The sequence below is a fragment of the Tetrao urogallus genome (assembly GCF_951394365.1).
Source record: "Tetrao urogallus genome assembly, chromosome: 1".
In the NCBI taxonomy this organism is placed as follows: Eukaryota; Metazoa; Chordata; class Aves; order Galliformes; family Phasianidae; genus Tetrao; species Tetrao urogallus.
In genome coordinates, this window is record NC_136813.1 from 133,411,373 (window position 1) to 133,427,963 (window position 16,591).

Consider the following 16,591-nt stretch of genomic DNA (forward strand, 5'->3'; position numbering starts at 1 on the left):
CCATTCCACCTATGCACCAGGAAATAGTCCGTCTTCAAGACAGTGCACACACTGCAGAAGCTGCTGGCTAAAATCTAGTTGTGACTGTCCTAAGTTTGCTGCTGTGTTTGGTCAACACACAAAGATGCTTTGAACTGGCTCCTTGCCTGGCACCCAGTTGGTTCTTCCTGTTGAATGCATTTGGGAAACAAACAAAAAATCCATTATTTCTTTCATAGATGGAGCTCTTTTACAAGCCTCAGGACCAGATGGGGCTGGCACTGTTGACTGAGCTTACAACTGGTACATTATTTAGAGGGACAATAGAAGGAGTTTCATTTCTCGCCAGATTTTAAATTAATTTCATCTGGTCTGAGACCCCCAGACACAAAAACTTGCATACAATCAAGCCACCAGCAGGGCTGGCTGCAGCTGAGCATGAGGCAGGGAGCTGGCTGCAGTGGCACACGAAAAGGTGGCCAAATGGCTTCTGTCGGAGACAGCAGCGATGCTATACCCAACTATCTGATTACTTGTCTGTACAACTGGACAAAAAGCATCCAGCTGCTCTTGCTGCAACTGGAGAACAAGCAGGATAAGGAGAAGGAGATGGTGAAGACCATTTCCACACCCGGGGCTCCTCTCAGGAGCAGGCCTGGCAGCATTTGCTCCTTCTGTCATGTATGACAGTGGGCTCAGCAAGCTTTTGCTCTCCAAATCTCCTTTGGTTCCTTTCCTGCATGAGCTACTTTGATCCTATCACTGGGGAGCCACTGTTAAATTTTGCCCCTACTTTGAAATGACTAAACAGGAAGTGGTAGGTCAAATTCCTATCCTGTTTGATATTAATACTGTTAATCCTGTTGTGACCATTTTCCTGCAATTCCCTTCTATTGCTGCTGCTCTGTTTGGTCCCCTGAGGCAATGACTCAACACAGACACCGCATGTACACTGCTTCCTACGACTTCACACAAATCTGCAACTTTTTATTGGTTCTGATGAGACTGAGGGCAAGGGAGGACAGCTCAAGCTTTTTGAAGGAGAGGGAAAGCAAGGAAGAAAAATGTGAGGAAAAAGTGGAGAGACAAAAAACAGCATGTAAAACCTAGGGCTCCTCTGTCTTGGGAAATTGCATCATGGGGACTAAATTTAAACACTGCAGAAAGGCTGTTCCACTTAGTGGTAAGCAATTGCTTACAACAGCTCAGGCCTGTCTGTGCTCACTTGCTTATCATCTCTAGTCTCTCAGAGCCCTCTTCCAACTGCGCGTAAGAGAAATGGGGATAATGCCCAGCTGGGAACACCTCCAGGCACCAGGGATGACCTGCCCTCCATAGCTGGCTTAAACTATGCATTTTACTCCCTCCACTGCTTCTACTGAAGAGCTGCTGGTGAGGGGACAGCCGTCATTGTGAGGCACTGTGATGAAGAGACATGATTTTGGGCAGATCAGGAAGAAACACCTTTGGAGAAGGCTGTACTCCTCCAGGGTCATCTTCATTCCCATCCCAATCTGCATCCTGAAGGAGGGTAAGGCATGAGAGTCTCCCCTCCTATATATCCTTTTTTTGCTCATTTTCTATTCTTTTTCTCTGCAGATCCTGACATCTTGAATGGTGTTTACATGTCAGAAGCCTTGAACCCTGTCTTTGTGGATAACTTCGAAAGGGATCCTACGCTGACCTGGCAGTACTTTGGCAGTTCTACAGGGTTCTTCAGGCTCTACCCAGGTAAGAGCACAACCATCAGCCCAAGTCTTTCAGCACAGAGCAGGATGGAGCAGAGCTGTGTGAGAGCCCAGGATGGGGATAGCATGTCCTCATGAAGGACAAGGTGTGGTGAACCAAAAGTCTCACTGCTACCTTAGGCTGAAGGAATAGCATCCATAGCGGGCATAAAGCCTTATTTCTTTCCCAGATTGGCCCCCAGGTATGGTGCACTTAAAGCCCCAGAGAAGCCTGTCTGTAGGACTGTGCCTTGGACAGGCTGCCCTACAAAGAAACTTACTGGACTGGGTGTAATCTTTTCACTTCCATGCTGTTTTTAGTTGCAGTCACAGTGCCACAGCCCTTTTTCATGCTCAAGGCCACACATGCCCAAAACAGTTGCTCAGCCTGACCTACCTGATCACCAGTTCTGAGCATTGTGTAAGGTCACAGCACTAGAGGGAGGGCCCACGCACACTTGGAGGAGGCTGGGAGACCCTCCACAGCTGCAACGTGACCTGGTGGCCTCTCTCTGAGATGGCTGTGTGCCCTTGCTCTATGACCTGTCTGCCAAGTGTTATGGAAGGGAACAGAGGGATGGCTGAGCAGAGCCTCCAGCAGGGAACATAGGACACATTGCTCTCTCTGCAGCTGCTGCCTTATGCTCTTGATGAGAAAAAAAATGTGGAGAACTACATCAGAATGTTTAAAGTAAGTGCAACTGCTCCTCAAATTTTACCAGACTACAAGGAGACACCAGCCAACACCTGACAATATTCATTAATAAAATTTTAATAGTTTTCTGGGAACTGCTGAAGACCACAGAGCTCTGCTAGTGCTTTGGATACACTGACAGGGAGTCCATGCCTGTTTATGTACATGCTGATTGCTCCCTTTGCTGCTTCCCTCAGGAATAAAGTGGCTACCAGATGAGAATGGGGTCATCTCCTTTGACTGCAGGAATCGTGGCTGGTAAGCATTGTGGAGAAAGTTGGTTCTCCCCTCTTCCTCTTTTTCACAGTGACACCTGAGGAGCTGCTGAGCAGCAGTCGCTGTGCCATGCTGTTCATGAAGGAGAAGGGTACATAACTAGAGGCTTGACACCAGACAGTGCCAACTTTCCATAGGGGATCTGACCTGTGCCACGTAGAAAGTATCACACGTGCTTCCTTCTTAAACCTGCAGCTAGAGGAATGGGACTGTTTACACAGAAAGGCTGGCATTCGCTCAGTTTGTTCAGCACAGCTAAATGGCATAAGTGTAGTATAGTAGCAGTTGTCACTCTTGGCTGAAACCTGGACATATGTCTGCAGCTGTCCCAACTCTTGTCCATGTGTGAAGAGGCTGGAGCCACTGGAAGAGGCAGGTGGGTAGCAAGAGCCCTGCTGTTGAACAGCTGGACCCTGTGGGATAGCCATACTCACAGTGCATGTCATGCTGTGGCTCACATCACCCAGATGCGTATGCCCAGAAATCCTCCACTCCACTCTTTCATGGTTTCTTGTATTCCTTTCTTTATCAAGGTACATCCAAGCAGCCACCTCTCCCAAGGACATTGTCATCATTGTGGATGTCAGTGGAAGCATGAAGGGCCTGCGGATGACCATTGCCAAACACACCATTGTCACCATTCTAGATACTCTTGGGGAAAATGACTTTGTCAATATCATTGCAGTAAGTATGTCTTTGGTCGGGATGCACTGGTGCTACTCTCTCCCTTTTCAAGACCCTGGCCATGATAAGAATAGTCTGATCACCCAGAGAGAACCAGCACCAATGAACACAAAAGGAAATTTTTTCCATGATTCACAGTGAGACTGGGGGATTCCGAGTCAGGTTAGAGACAAATGACTGCTCACCTTTTCATTCTCAAAGCTAATTCAAGCACTGCCTCTTTCACCAGGTTTTCCATATGAGTCTGCCAAGGCACTATCACCAAGATATAAAATCTACTTTTCATGGCAGCTTTCCCATTGTGTAACATGGTTAGAAACTCCAGTGGTGACAGCTCTGTCTTTATATGGATGAACGGAGGGAGAAATGAATAGTATTGGCAGATAAAAGGAAGGAAATTGTTAAAAAGATGTAAATATAATCTACTCTTAAAAAAAATAATAATCACAGAAAGGTCAGGTGATGTTACACCTACACTAAGAGCCTTCTGGTTCAGATATATTACAGCCTGACCTAAGGTCCTATTGATAAGCTGAGCATTGGTAACCATCAGTAATTACCACCTTAGTCCATGACAAATATACTCATCTGAACCTTAAAGGAAAGGGTTTATAATGGCATCTCCTTCCTCACATACATATCAGGCTGGAAGCAGACACTGCACTAATAATTGTAATTCAGTGGATGTGGGGTAACTTAATATATTATTATTTAGCTGAGTATCAGAGACATTGACTGCTGGGCTACAGAACCATTGACAAGGTTCATCTTATGACTGGGGCTCAAAGTCTACAGAAGTCAAAAAATATGTGCAAATATAATAAACAATTGTAAGAAGGGGCACAAGCTTGTAGAGCATGGAGATCTCTAGAGAGTCTGAGTGGGAAAAAAATTATTGTATATGTGGATATGCCCAAATGTAATACAGCAAACCCTATAATTAACAAATTGTTTAAACATACATGGGTTTTATCAAAATTGTATTTTTCCTTGATTACTGCAAACAATTTGAAAGGGAAAAATTTATAAAATGTGTTAATGATTAATAATGCTTTTCAGCCTTCACCCAGGACATTGCACCAACTTTCTTCTCATTTTATCTTTGCAGTACAATGATTATGTTCATTTTATTGAACCCTGTTTTAAGGGTATCCTGGTCCAAGCAGACAGAGACAACAGAGAGGTAAGTACCAGGCTTCCACTAATGCTATCCAGACAAGGCAGTGATAAGTGATAAGTGCATGGAGTTAAGATGCTTCAACATGAAACTCTAAGAGCAAGAAACAGTTATCTCCTAGAAGCATGTAGGTCTGTATTTCAGAAGCAAGCACCAGCTCAGTGGTGTGTACTGGCTGTGGTTCAACTTTGCATAAAGGTACCATGACATTGGGTTAATTTGTTGCTAAATGGCAGCAACCAGGTAGTGCATTCCTTCACATCATTCATCAACTTTCTCTCCAAATTTCTTTCCCAGCCTAGCTCTGGGCTGCAGAGTATGCCCTCAGAGGGTGACATCTCCTGCAGCGTTTCCCAGAGGACCCTCATTTCTTTTGGACCTTGTCCATTTTGTGGAGAGCACTCTCTGAGGGTTTTGTCTCAACCAGATCAAAGCCAGCTTGAATGCTTGTTTTCTTCTTCTTTATTCTGTTGCTCTCACATGCACAGGAATGTCTGTTGTTGTTGTTGTCATTTTTTCCTGAAGGAGTGGATAGACGAAAGTCTAATTTCTAATTTTTATTTTTTTCCCCCCCTTTTGGGATGTTTCACAATCTACTGGGACTTCACAGTCCAAGGGCTGTGCTCTGTAATGCAATGGCTCTGCTAACAGCACAGACACTTCTCCACCTTCATCCATGGTGGTGTGACACTGCACTGCCAGCGATGAAAAAAGGGTGGGAGTCCACAAGTATGGGCTCTCCAGGTCTCCCTTTCTTCCTCCCTCCAAGGATGAGCCTGCCTGCAGCTCACCACTACTTTTCTGGGCTCTTGACAGCATTTCAAGCAGCTGGTGGACGAACTGCAGGCAAAAGGAGTGGGAACGGTGAACAAGGCCTTGACAGAGTCCTTCAAAATCCTGAGGGAGGTAAGAGGCTCTGTGCTGATGCTCACACAGGGCATGTGTATCCCTGCTCTCTCCTTTGTATCTGATATAGCATATTCACCATGATGCTATGGGGAGAGTTGATATGGGTTGTGCAAACTACTCTTATGGGTTCTGAATTTGTGACAAGAGTGACCAGGTGTAGGTTTGTGTGTAATGCTGCTAACCTGCCCAGGATGGCAGTTGAGTGCCCAGGGGAGCAGTGCTCGTGGGTATGTAGACCCCGCAGATGGGGGGACATCTCCTCACTTGGCCCCACTGAATCATCCCCTCCTCCTCCTCATTGCTGTGTTGCACTGGCTCATCACAGGCCAGGAGGATTTTGGCTGTGATAAGATTCATAAATAATTCATTGCCTTATGTGAACATTTGTGATTTCTGCTTGGAGGTAAACATGTGACTGAATTCCATTCCTTAAGAAATATTAACAAAAAAAGGCTGCTGGATACCCCCTCCTCCTCACTACTTTGTCTGTAGTGAGTTAGGTGGAAAAAATTCCATGCCCTTGGTGCTGGCAAAATATATGTAGGAGTATGATGCCAGTGGTCCAAATAAGGATGCTGATGTTAAAGGTTGTAACAGAAATGTTGGCATCCTGGGAAAGATACTCCACTCTTACTCATTTTGCAGACTGTAAGTTTAAGCTCATTGACTATACAGTGACCATGCTCCTAATTTATGCTGGTGCGATCAGAGCTGAATCAACCAGTGGTGGTGACTGAACTGACTTGGCAGCGGTAACTAAAGCTTGATGAACCTAACGGCTACCTGAGAAGAGTAGTTTAGCATCATCACTGATGTAATTTGACATCTTTTGCAGAAGATAATTGCTTAGATGACCATGGAAACAGTAATGATACAAACCTAGAACAATTACGTGCACTAGATGTCTGTTAGATTTACCTAAACGTATCCTCACATTTTATGGCAAAACAGATTTTATCTTCATAACAAAAGACCTAGTGCATATGTAGGCTTGAGCAGTATAAATAAGAATACTTAAACCGTTTTTCCCCCAGAATAAAACTGGTTTCTTAAAGTCTAACATGTCACTGGTTATGTACAGTGACAACAGATTGAAGATGCTTAACGCAGTTCAGCTGCAGGCCCTCTCAACCAGCACAGCTTTGCAGGGTTCGGTGGAGAAGAATGGAGCACAGCCCTGAAGACAACCTCCTTGTCCCAGCTGACACAGCAGGCGGCTCTGCCAGGCATATGATCTCTCCCACAAGAGATTAGACTGCACACCTTCTCCCTCATTGGACAGGCAATCCCCAAGTCTGCAGAAGGACATCCCCTGCAAGCATATGTGTGCTTTAAGGACTTTGAAATCTCTTAAGGCTTCAATAGATCCCAGTCAGCCACAGGGGAGGAAAGGGGTCTGCATCACCTTGTCCTGAAACAAACCTGTGGTGCTGCTGCCATGGTCATGCAGATAAGGCACGCAACGGCAGGGCTGGAGTGTAGCCTGGGTGGAAGCAGCCACCCCACCTCCATCAGACAAAATTCACATTCTCAGCATGTAATCATAACTGTTCCTCACAGATTGTCTGTCCTGTTATTGTTCACAGCAGCATACGCAAGAGAATGAAAGATGCTACATCACGCTGATGAAATGGGCTTTGCTGATTACAATAGACAACCAGTAATAATATCTATAATGAAAGTGACTGCAGAATTTCCCCGGTAATTTTCCTCAGCCCAATTGCTTTTAGAATTAATAGCCTGGCAGAGACGCATTCGGGTGAGCTACGAGTGGCAGAGGGGGGCGAAGGAGAGTACAGTGTCTCACCGCCCTTGTTTCCCTCCGTGATGCCCTGGGGGAAGCAGGGCATATTTTAATCTCAAACGCAATCCGCACAGCAGCTCCAGGAGCACGGTTAGCCACAGCTTCCCCTGCCTCTGCCACGTTCCATAAGCCACTTACACTCTCTGTTTCAATTTAGCCACACACCACAGAGTTTCACTGAAATATGCATCACAGGGGAACCGATGGTGCTAAGCATGGCATTCAGAAAGCGCTTTCAAATTCTCAAGTGTCAAGCGCAGTCTTCTGAGTTCCTTTCTGGCTTATCGAGTTCAAGTCTATCTCACTGCTGCCTTCTCTCTTCCCACATGCTGGGCACATCTCTTCGCTCTTTTCCATCAGTTGTGTACGTCTCAGTTTGGCCTCTCTGCCCCCCCTGGAGCAGAGTGCTCCCAGCACTGCCGAGTGCTGCAGCCGAGAGCTACCAAGGGCTAAGCGGAGCATAATAATTATTTTCCTTGTCTTACACTCCACAGCCCTCTCTTAACGCAACGAAAGACAACAGTTACCTTTCTTCAGATGCTGTCACATTGTTAATTCATAGGCAGCTGATCTGCCTCCGCAGTATTCCTCTCCGGCCAATGTTCAGCCTCCTCTTCCGCACTGGAGCCTCTGATTATTCTTCCCAGTGTAAATAAATTGTAAATATATTTTTATATTTGTATAGTCATGCCATATATATGTATGTACACACATATCTATGCAAATACACTCCCCCAAATCCTAGGGGCATCATACATACCTTCATATATTCATTACAGTCAACCTCTTAGGATAAGGCAGTGCAAAATCTGGGGCTCTTTTGGGTCCTCCTTTCTCAGGGCCCTCTATGTAAGTAGGCATTTTGAAAGCTGATCCCATGGAGGAAAAGAAAGCCTGGATTTTGCTCTCTGAGGCCACCACGGAACAAACTCTGCTCCTAACACCAAGCTGTTTTAATGGCACCCTGACTCACTGCTGCACTCAGAAGTGACAGAAATTGTGAGATTAATTATGACTAGCTCATTCCCAAATGACTATAGGTAAAAAAGAAAAAGAAAAAAGAAAAAGTGAAACTGGTAACAAATTGGCCTTTGATGAAATATGAATATCTGAGAACTAATGTCATGGAGAGAGTAAACCTGTCTGATGTAAGAAATTGAAAGAGTTTGCAGCCTCTTACATCCCACCTAGCTGGGACTTTACCTCTGCATACTCATGGTAGGACTGTCACTATTTTTTCTAGCACTGGTGTAGATGCTTAAGGACAACTTACCCATCTTTCCTATGTAAAATGTACTTTCTGGCAGTTCCTTGTTGCCCTTTGGGATCTCAGTAAGGTCCCAGTCTGGTCTCAGCCCACAGGGCAAGCAGTCCAGCAGCACGTTCTGCAATTCTTACCCTTTCTGCTCAGCACAGATTATTTGAATGCTTTCAGTTTACTTCTTCTTGAATCCAATCACTTTGTGACCCTCCCTGTAATTCTTTCTTTTCTTTCTTACAACTTCAGACTGTACCCAGCCACTACAATACTGTTCTTTTGATGATAAAACATGGAGGTTATAAAGCATCTTCGTCTGATTATTTCTCTGCTGTTTTTGTTGTGGGCTTTTTTTTGTTTGTTTTGTTTTGTTTTACCATCTGCCAATGTACTCTTTGTACTCCCTTTCTTCTCACCAGAAAGTTTATAAATCTTTTCTTGATTCCACTCACATCTTTCTGGGCTTGGATTCTGCAGTATATTTTCCAGGATATGCAAAGCTCAGAATTTCCTGCTCGCCAGCCTCTGCAATTCTGCTTAAAGCCATCTCTTGTTTCTCCTTCAATGACTTTCTGTTTCCTTCCTTAGTGCTAACCTTCTGCCTAGGGGGGACTTGTCAATAAGTTTGAATGCCTCATAATTCTGAAGGCATGTCTGTGTGAATGTGGGGCAGACAGAGGTGGAGGGGGACACTCAGCCATTTGGCCAGATGGGTGTACCATTATTCTGGGGGTGCGTATATCACTGAGCTTTGCTCATGTTCCCATTGCTTCACCATTGTTTTGACCAGGCTGAAACTGCAAAGTAAACAGCAATGAACAAATAAGTGAGCGTAAGACATCATGACCCTGAATGAATTAGATCATACCTGTTCCTCCTGGCAACATGACCAAACTTATACAGGAGAATACATGGCCCCAACCCTCATTCACAGACCTCATCTCTAGCCCACACCCCTTCAGACATCTGTCTCTGGGCATCTTGCTCCCCATCTCACCTTATTTCACACCCTTAAGTCTTCAGTCAGAGCAGGGAATTATGTTCAGAACTTTGTGTGAGTGTTTCTAGATCATTTGCTACAGATGCAGCCAGCCACAAAAGGATCCAAACATCAGGGATTACCTCGTGTTCGTTTGTTTTCTAAATCTGTCTTTTTAATCTCTATTTCTGTGACAGTGATGATCTCATTTTCCCTGTTGAAAATATCATCTACTCCAGTAATCAGGAGATTGCTGGTTCTGATACAGCATCTAATTTCTTAGTATCTCAGTATTATGAAGTCTAAAGAAGCTAGAGAGGAGATGTCTGAAGTAGTTTGCTGACAACCTTAATAAAACATTAATGTAATAATTGCCCAAACAAAATACTTTGCAGATTGCAACGGTCTGAATAAGCTGCTTTTGTAATTACAAGGCTTGCATATCTGTGATATGGACCTTATTCTGATGTCTCCTGCACCACCATAACCCTGCACCTCAGTGATGAAAACTTACATTTGCCATTCTCTCTGGAAACCGTTGGTATCTGTCCTAGGAATAGCTCACCTGAGATTCCTTCTCATCTTCCTCATCTGGTGGTTTTATCTCATCTGGTGGTTTTATCTTCCTCATCTGGTGGCTATCAGCTGCTTTTCCCTTTTCCTCCTTTGTACCAAAAGGCATCCTGTTCTTGCTGCTGTTCAGCACTACCAGGCTCTGCCTTGGGTCCCCTTGTCAAGCAGGAGACACTCCTGCTATGACACTCCTGGGCTGACCTATCCTGCAGCTGGCACTCAGGGCTTTTCCATGGTACAAGGTATAGAAACTTCCTGGACCATTGGAAACATCAGTGCTTGGGGACTCCACAGAGAAAAATATGCATATGACCACATTACCTCACTGTTTAGAATGAGAGGGAATGGTCTCAAGTTGGACCTGGGGAGATTCAGGTTGGATGTTAGGAAACATTTCTTCTCAGAAGGAGGTGCTGCAGTGGCACAGGCTGCACAGGGAGGTTATGGTGTCACCATCCTTCGCGTTCAGTAACCGTGTAGATGTGGCACTGAGGGATGTGGGCAGTGGACATGGTGGGGATGAGCTGATGGTTGGACTGGATGATCTTAGAGGTCTTTACTAACCCTAAGGATTCTGTGGTTCTCTTTTGTAATAATCTGTCCAGGTTCTGGTCAGTGATATAACTGTGATTATTAAGCAACAGAGAGGGATGGGACCATACATGTTGTTCTAACAGTGGTCACTCAGTAGATGTTGAATTCATGGTCACTGAAGTAGAGTAACATTTATTTCAGTGATATTAAGAATGGTGTTGTAGAAGACAGGACCTCTAACATAAATGTAAGGAGACATTATGGTGATATTAACACCAACTCTGGTATTTTATATAGATGAATAACCATAGAGGTAATGGTGGGGTGGTGAACTGACTGGAGAAGTCTTGACTTTGACTAGGTTTCTGGGTACTGATGGTCATGATGCCAATCTGCAGTAGTAGCACAGTGCCATTCATACTGGTAAAGATGCTTGCCTTTTGTTATAACAGCCTTGCCAAGCCAGAAGAGACTTGTGAATTGAAACCTGAAACACCTCACGAGTCCCAGTTCACACCCTGCACTCCAGTGTTTACTTTTATTTTATGCAATTAGTCTTGCCATTTCAAGTCTTTATTCCTAATTTATGTCTATTCTCTCCAGCTTAAAATTGCTGCTGTTTGATATAACCTCAGCCACCCTTCAAATAGCCTCCCATACTCTTTCCATCTCATGCCATTGCCTCATTAATTTTCTGTGCAGAGCTGTCATATTTTCCTCTTTCAGTACTTTTCACTCTGCATACCAGCTTCTGCAGCCTTCTATGCTGATTAGACCTCTCCTTGGTCGGAGCACAGAAACAGAGCACTGACATTTGTACCAAAGTCCTAGCTACCTCTATATGCCTTGAGTATCACTTAAGCACAGATACTGGCCCTCTCTCATTACAGCACGTGGTCTCTCTATCTGATGCATTTGTGCTCTACTTCAGTGCTGATGGCAGCAGCCTTGTTTTTCCACGTGTTCCTGTTTCTCATTGCTCTTTTTGGTAGATCGATGGATTTGCCTTGAAATAATGAGTGTGATTTCCCCTTCCTCTCACATTTTCTGCCATAAAAAGTGACAGTTATTGCTGTCAAATCAGAATGGCAGTGTTTATGGTCAGTCTACAGCCATTTAGTGTAAATGAATGTGACTGCACAAGCTGTAAAGCAGCAGTGAATTGCACCTTCCTCTGCAGTGCTTTTCTTCTTATTTTACTTCTGTAAAGCTTCCAGCAACCACATTAGGTAGTAAGTGCTGTAGAAATTAATATATATATATACACATATGCAATATCAAAACAACGTCCTTTTGCAAGGAGAGATTTCTGCCCACAGGGTGAGATTTGCAAGAGAAACACAGGATCTGGCCCTTGGTGTATAAAGACACTGCAGCAACATGGAAAGGGTCAGTGCTGCAATAACTAATCCTCTTCACTCTGCTTGCAGTTCAGAGATGCCGGCCAAGGAGGCTTGTGTAACCAAGCCATCATGCTGATCACAGACGGAGCAGTGGAGGATTATGAAGCTGTGTTTGAAAAGTACAACTGGCCAGATCGAAAGGTTTGTCTGGGAGAAGACAGATAGGGCAAAGAAAGGTGCTATCCAACCACGGTGGGAAGAAGATGATCCAAGGTGTTGGGCAGAGTGGGCAGAGCTGAGCATCCAAACACCTGCGTGCATCCCGCTGCTAACACCATGCAGCCAGGCTGGACTGTTTATAATTGGCCCTGTCTGGGAAAGCCTTGTTTGTTACCAGTCCATATGGTGGGCTGTGGAATGGCCCAGACAACCTCTCTCAGTACCTCCCAACCCTGCTTGCTTTGAAAGTGAAATAGACCAAGCTCATCCTGAACCCTCCAGATTTATTTGTTTACCTCATCCCAGCTAACAGCAATGCACAAAGGGAGAGAAGCAGCCTACCAGAGCTGTTAAAGCTGTTTATTTCAGGATTCACTCCTTTGTTGTTAGTCATACACAAGAAGTGGTGAAGCTTTCTTTAAATGCTCACATGACCGGCTGTTCCCCTGGGTAAAGGATTCCTGTGAGCTATAAACCTCTCTGCATGTTGTTGCTGAGTGCCTAGCAGAGCTGCTATCTTAAAATCAAACAGAATTTGCAGTTCTGCCTTGTTATGCAGATGATCCTGGGTGATACTTGGCTTTCTGAGCTTATTGTAATTGGAAATGAAGTTCCAGCCCGGAAAATGTGAAACAAATGGAGCGAGAGGCTCCTGTTTCTGCATGAAGGCAGAGCTCTTGTCCTGCAGCACAATCAAGCGCTCACTGCTGCATGGCAGGGTGTCAAACCTTGACCTCTTGGCTTTGGTAGTGTGTGACAGCTTCTTTTAGGCTACCTTTTCTTTCTCTTTCCCAGGTCCGGGTTTTCACTTACCTCATTGGACGGGAGGTCACTTTTGCCCCCAATGTGAAATGGATCGCCTGCAACAACAAAGGTGCTGTGTGGTAATGGCTACCCAACTCCAACCACTCACCTCACATGTGGACCGTGACTGTAGGTCTCTGGACTCCCCCACTAGTTCCCCCCACCAGCTCAGGGGCCCAGGAACTGTTGGGTGGAAGATGACCTAATGAAAGAGCAGTCCCTGCTAGTCTGCATGGAGTATGCCCATGTCCAGCTAATGCAAGTCCTCGGTGCTGAGCCACCATGTTTTCTTGTCTCGGTGCCAAGGGACACTGTGATCAAAATTCATGCCAGCCTTAGTCCACCTAAGTCCCTGTGCTTATTGTGTTCCAGCTACTGGCTTTTGACAAGCTGTCTAAACCTCTGTCAGTAAGCCTGACATCTTTTGACTCAGATGTAAAACAAGCATATTTTTAAAGGATTTTACAGCATTTTTCACAATGCCTGCAGGTTAACCCCTACATGCCAGCCAAATTCTTTGTGTGCCAGTGACTTCACTGAGGTACCAGGACAGCTTGCTAATTCTGCCCCACAACCAATGTTCTCTGTAGACAGCATGAAATGGCATGAATGGGAAAGTTAATTCAAAGTAGATGAGTCATCCCTATCCATTTGAGGCCAGTTTAAAAGTCCAGTTAGACCAATCAGATATGGGAAAAGAAAGGAAAAAAAAAGTCTTGTCTGTTTGAGCTTGACTTGGCCCTAGTACGTCTGGCAATGGCCAGCAACCTGCAGTGCTTGCTATGTCTGTACACTTTTTCAACCGATAACGGAAAAAGAGACTGAGCTTGGGGCCTGACCACTTAGTGTTATTGGATCTCTTTCTGTCTGAACGGTGTCTTCAATGGACTCTGTGAAAGACATGGGTATATTTGCTATTGAAAATAATTGACATACATACGAGATTTGCTGGTCTGTAGAGTGTACACGTGCTGCAGATGTCCAAGGTTCAAATGTTTACCTGTTAGCACTATGAACACAAGTAACATTTTTACTTTTTATTAGATGAAAAAAAAAAAAGGATTTCAGATTGCATATTCAACCATAAGATTAGTGACAAGAAATTCACAGTACTGTTGTTTCACTATAAAATGTGAGAATGGATTATCCTTGAGAACAAAAATATACTGTTCGCACTTCAATTCTCACTTAGCAAACTCGATCTCCAAGGAAGACTCACTGATCTTGGCTACTCCATTTCAACATATTATACTGCTCTTTAATCCTCGTTTTCAAGCATACAACATTTTCCACATCACAAAGCTTATCAACTCATGAACCATTTCACATGGCATTGATTTCCTAGTGATAACAGTTTTCCATATACTTGACATACTCTGTGCTACACCAAGTGTAACCAATGAGATCCATGTTTAGCATTTCTAACCAATTAAGCAGCTAGCATTTGACAATCTTTTGATAACTGGAAGACATTATTTCCTTGTATTCTTTGTTGTATATTAGACTGCTATAGGAGAAAGCTCTGGAAGTAAGTAACTTACATTTTTTGGTTCTGCTTCCAATGGGTGGATAGACATAGTCCCCATCCTTGGATGCAAAGCTAGGCAGAGCAAAGAGTAGAGCACTGTGCAAGAGAACCTGAGAGTTTAGGCTTTACATAAAATGGGGCAGGGGAAGTGAGTAGTTTGGTGGAATACCTTCTTTGCAAATGTTTGGCATTCAGGAACACAGGCAGCCTGATTCGTGAATGTTTTTGCCTAAGACCTAAAACAGCCTTTTACATCTGCTTGTTGTGTTATTTCAAGACTCTGGTCTTGAGTACCGGTCCAGTGCTTTGAGAAGAACAGAGCCAGTGCTTTGAAACTCTAGATTTCCATGGAAACTTGTATACATAAAAAGCATGGCTACAAGGCATGTCAAGGCGCTTTTTGTAAAGAACTGTCTGGGTAGATGTAGTTTTTGACATTCCCTTTTCTGACTTCACATGAACGTTCATTTGTAAACATGAGGGACATGTCAGAAGACTGACTCATGCCTCCGTTTCTCCATTGAAGGCTACTATACCCAGATCTCCACGCTGGCGGACGTCCAGGAGAACGTGATGGAGTACCTGCATGTTCTCAGCCGTCCTATGGTCATCAACCATGACCACGACATTATATGGACTGAAGCCTACATGGACAGCGCGGTAAGGAATGACACCTCAAGTCTTTAGTCAGTAAACAGTAGGGCCTATGAGCCAATCTGGCAAAGGTGTTAAACCTTCAGTGAGTATGCTAGGCATATAACTTGTCCCAGTTCCCATCTAAATATCTTATGTATCAAAGTAGTTGTAGTATCAGAGCCTAAAAGAAGTCTTGAAATTTATGTAAAACCAGGAGCTGGTTGGCAAATAGAAGTTACAGGTCTCTGGCTGAGTCAGGCAGTATTTCTTTTCTGCTTGCTCCTGAAGCTGAGATGTATTTATGGACTCAGGTATGTATCTGCAGTGACCCAGGAGCCCAGGACTAATCACACAGACACAGCATGACTTAAGAAGTTCTCCTGTGAAAGATGGCTACCTTCTAAAGGATTATTCACAGGAAAGACTATTTACAGCTCAAGATATGGGTCACAGAGATTTACTTCCTCTAGCCCAATACCTAAGCACATACTGTTAGTCACACAAAGACACAGATCTCAGTTTGGGAGGCAGGTTCACGCTCCCATTCTTAGGATTAGTAAGATGTAAGGTCGCCCACTGTACTGGCCTGTGCTCAGCTTGTGGGTAATGGGCACATCTCACTTCCTGGAAGGGAAATAAAGAACCAGGAAGTTGGGGCTTCCAACACCCCTTCCTTGTGTCAGAGGAGGACTTCAGAAACTGGGACCACAAGCAGGTGCCATCATGATGTTACGTTGGCCATGCACCTTCCAAAGGAAAGAAGGGAAAAACAAAGTTGATTATCACTGAAGTTATTTTCCCCTGCACTACCTCAAATAGAAGATGTTTCTCAGTCTTCATCTCCACTTCGATTTTCAGTACAGAAAGGGAAAGTTACGCTTCTTTCCGTGCTTTCCACGCTTCTAGAGAGATGTGTTGGTTTTGGTTTTTTTCATACACTGGCATTCTCACACAGACAGATTTATGCATAATTGTGACAACTAGAACTGACCAGAGGAAAAAATTCTCTAGAGAATGTTTTCAGGTACTATTTCCTGGACAGAATTCCACGGTGGAACTGCACTTACTAGCTGTGATCAGCAGCATCTTTAGGATGTCTGCCACAGCCCTGAAAGGAACTGGGGAGAACCCACAGCTTCTGGGATATGTTTGTTGCACTTTTGTTGCTGTGTCTCTTTCCTTGCCTCTTGCTTTGGTTTGCAGTTCTTTTCCTCTGCTCCAAACTCTTTCATCTTTGTCTCATTCCTCCATTTGTGTATTCATTCACCTGTTCATCCATGTCTCCCACTAGCTGCCACAGTCTGAGGAGGTAATTGCTGCCCTGTGTTTTGTGAGCATGCCGTGCTGTTGCCGTGTGCTGAATGGTGTGTCAGTGTGAGCACTCACAGCCACAGCTGGCCTCTACATCTGGGGGTGGGAGTCTGCTGCTCTGAGGAGCCCTCTGACACAAACAAGAGGGGAGGCAAT

At 44.5% G+C, this 16,591-nt stretch overlaps 1 protein-coding gene across 1 annotated transcript in view; it reads left to right on the forward strand.

Moving 5' to 3' along the window:
• Positions 1 to 16,591, forward strand: part of CACNA2D4 (calcium voltage-gated channel auxiliary subunit alpha2delta 4) — a gene marked incomplete at both ends in the record, with an annotated part of 113,856 nt that overhangs the window by 15,583 nt on the left and 81,682 nt on the right. Inside the window, 9 exons of the mRNA XM_079550891.1 lie at positions 1,579 to 1,710; positions 2,598 to 2,658; positions 3,210 to 3,360; positions 4,469 to 4,543; positions 5,354 to 5,443; positions 12,025 to 12,138; positions 12,952 to 13,030; positions 15,015 to 15,148; positions 16,416 to 16,433. Of these exons, the coding sequence (XP_079407017.1) occupies positions 1,579 to 1,710; positions 2,598 to 2,658; positions 3,210 to 3,360; positions 4,469 to 4,543; positions 5,354 to 5,443; positions 12,025 to 12,138; positions 12,952 to 13,030; positions 15,015 to 15,148; positions 16,416 to 16,433 (854 nt within the window). The remainder of the gene's footprint in view (positions 1 to 1,578; positions 1,711 to 2,597; positions 2,659 to 3,209; positions 3,361 to 4,468; positions 4,544 to 5,353; positions 5,444 to 12,024; positions 12,139 to 12,951; positions 13,031 to 15,014; positions 15,149 to 16,415; positions 16,434 to 16,591) is intronic.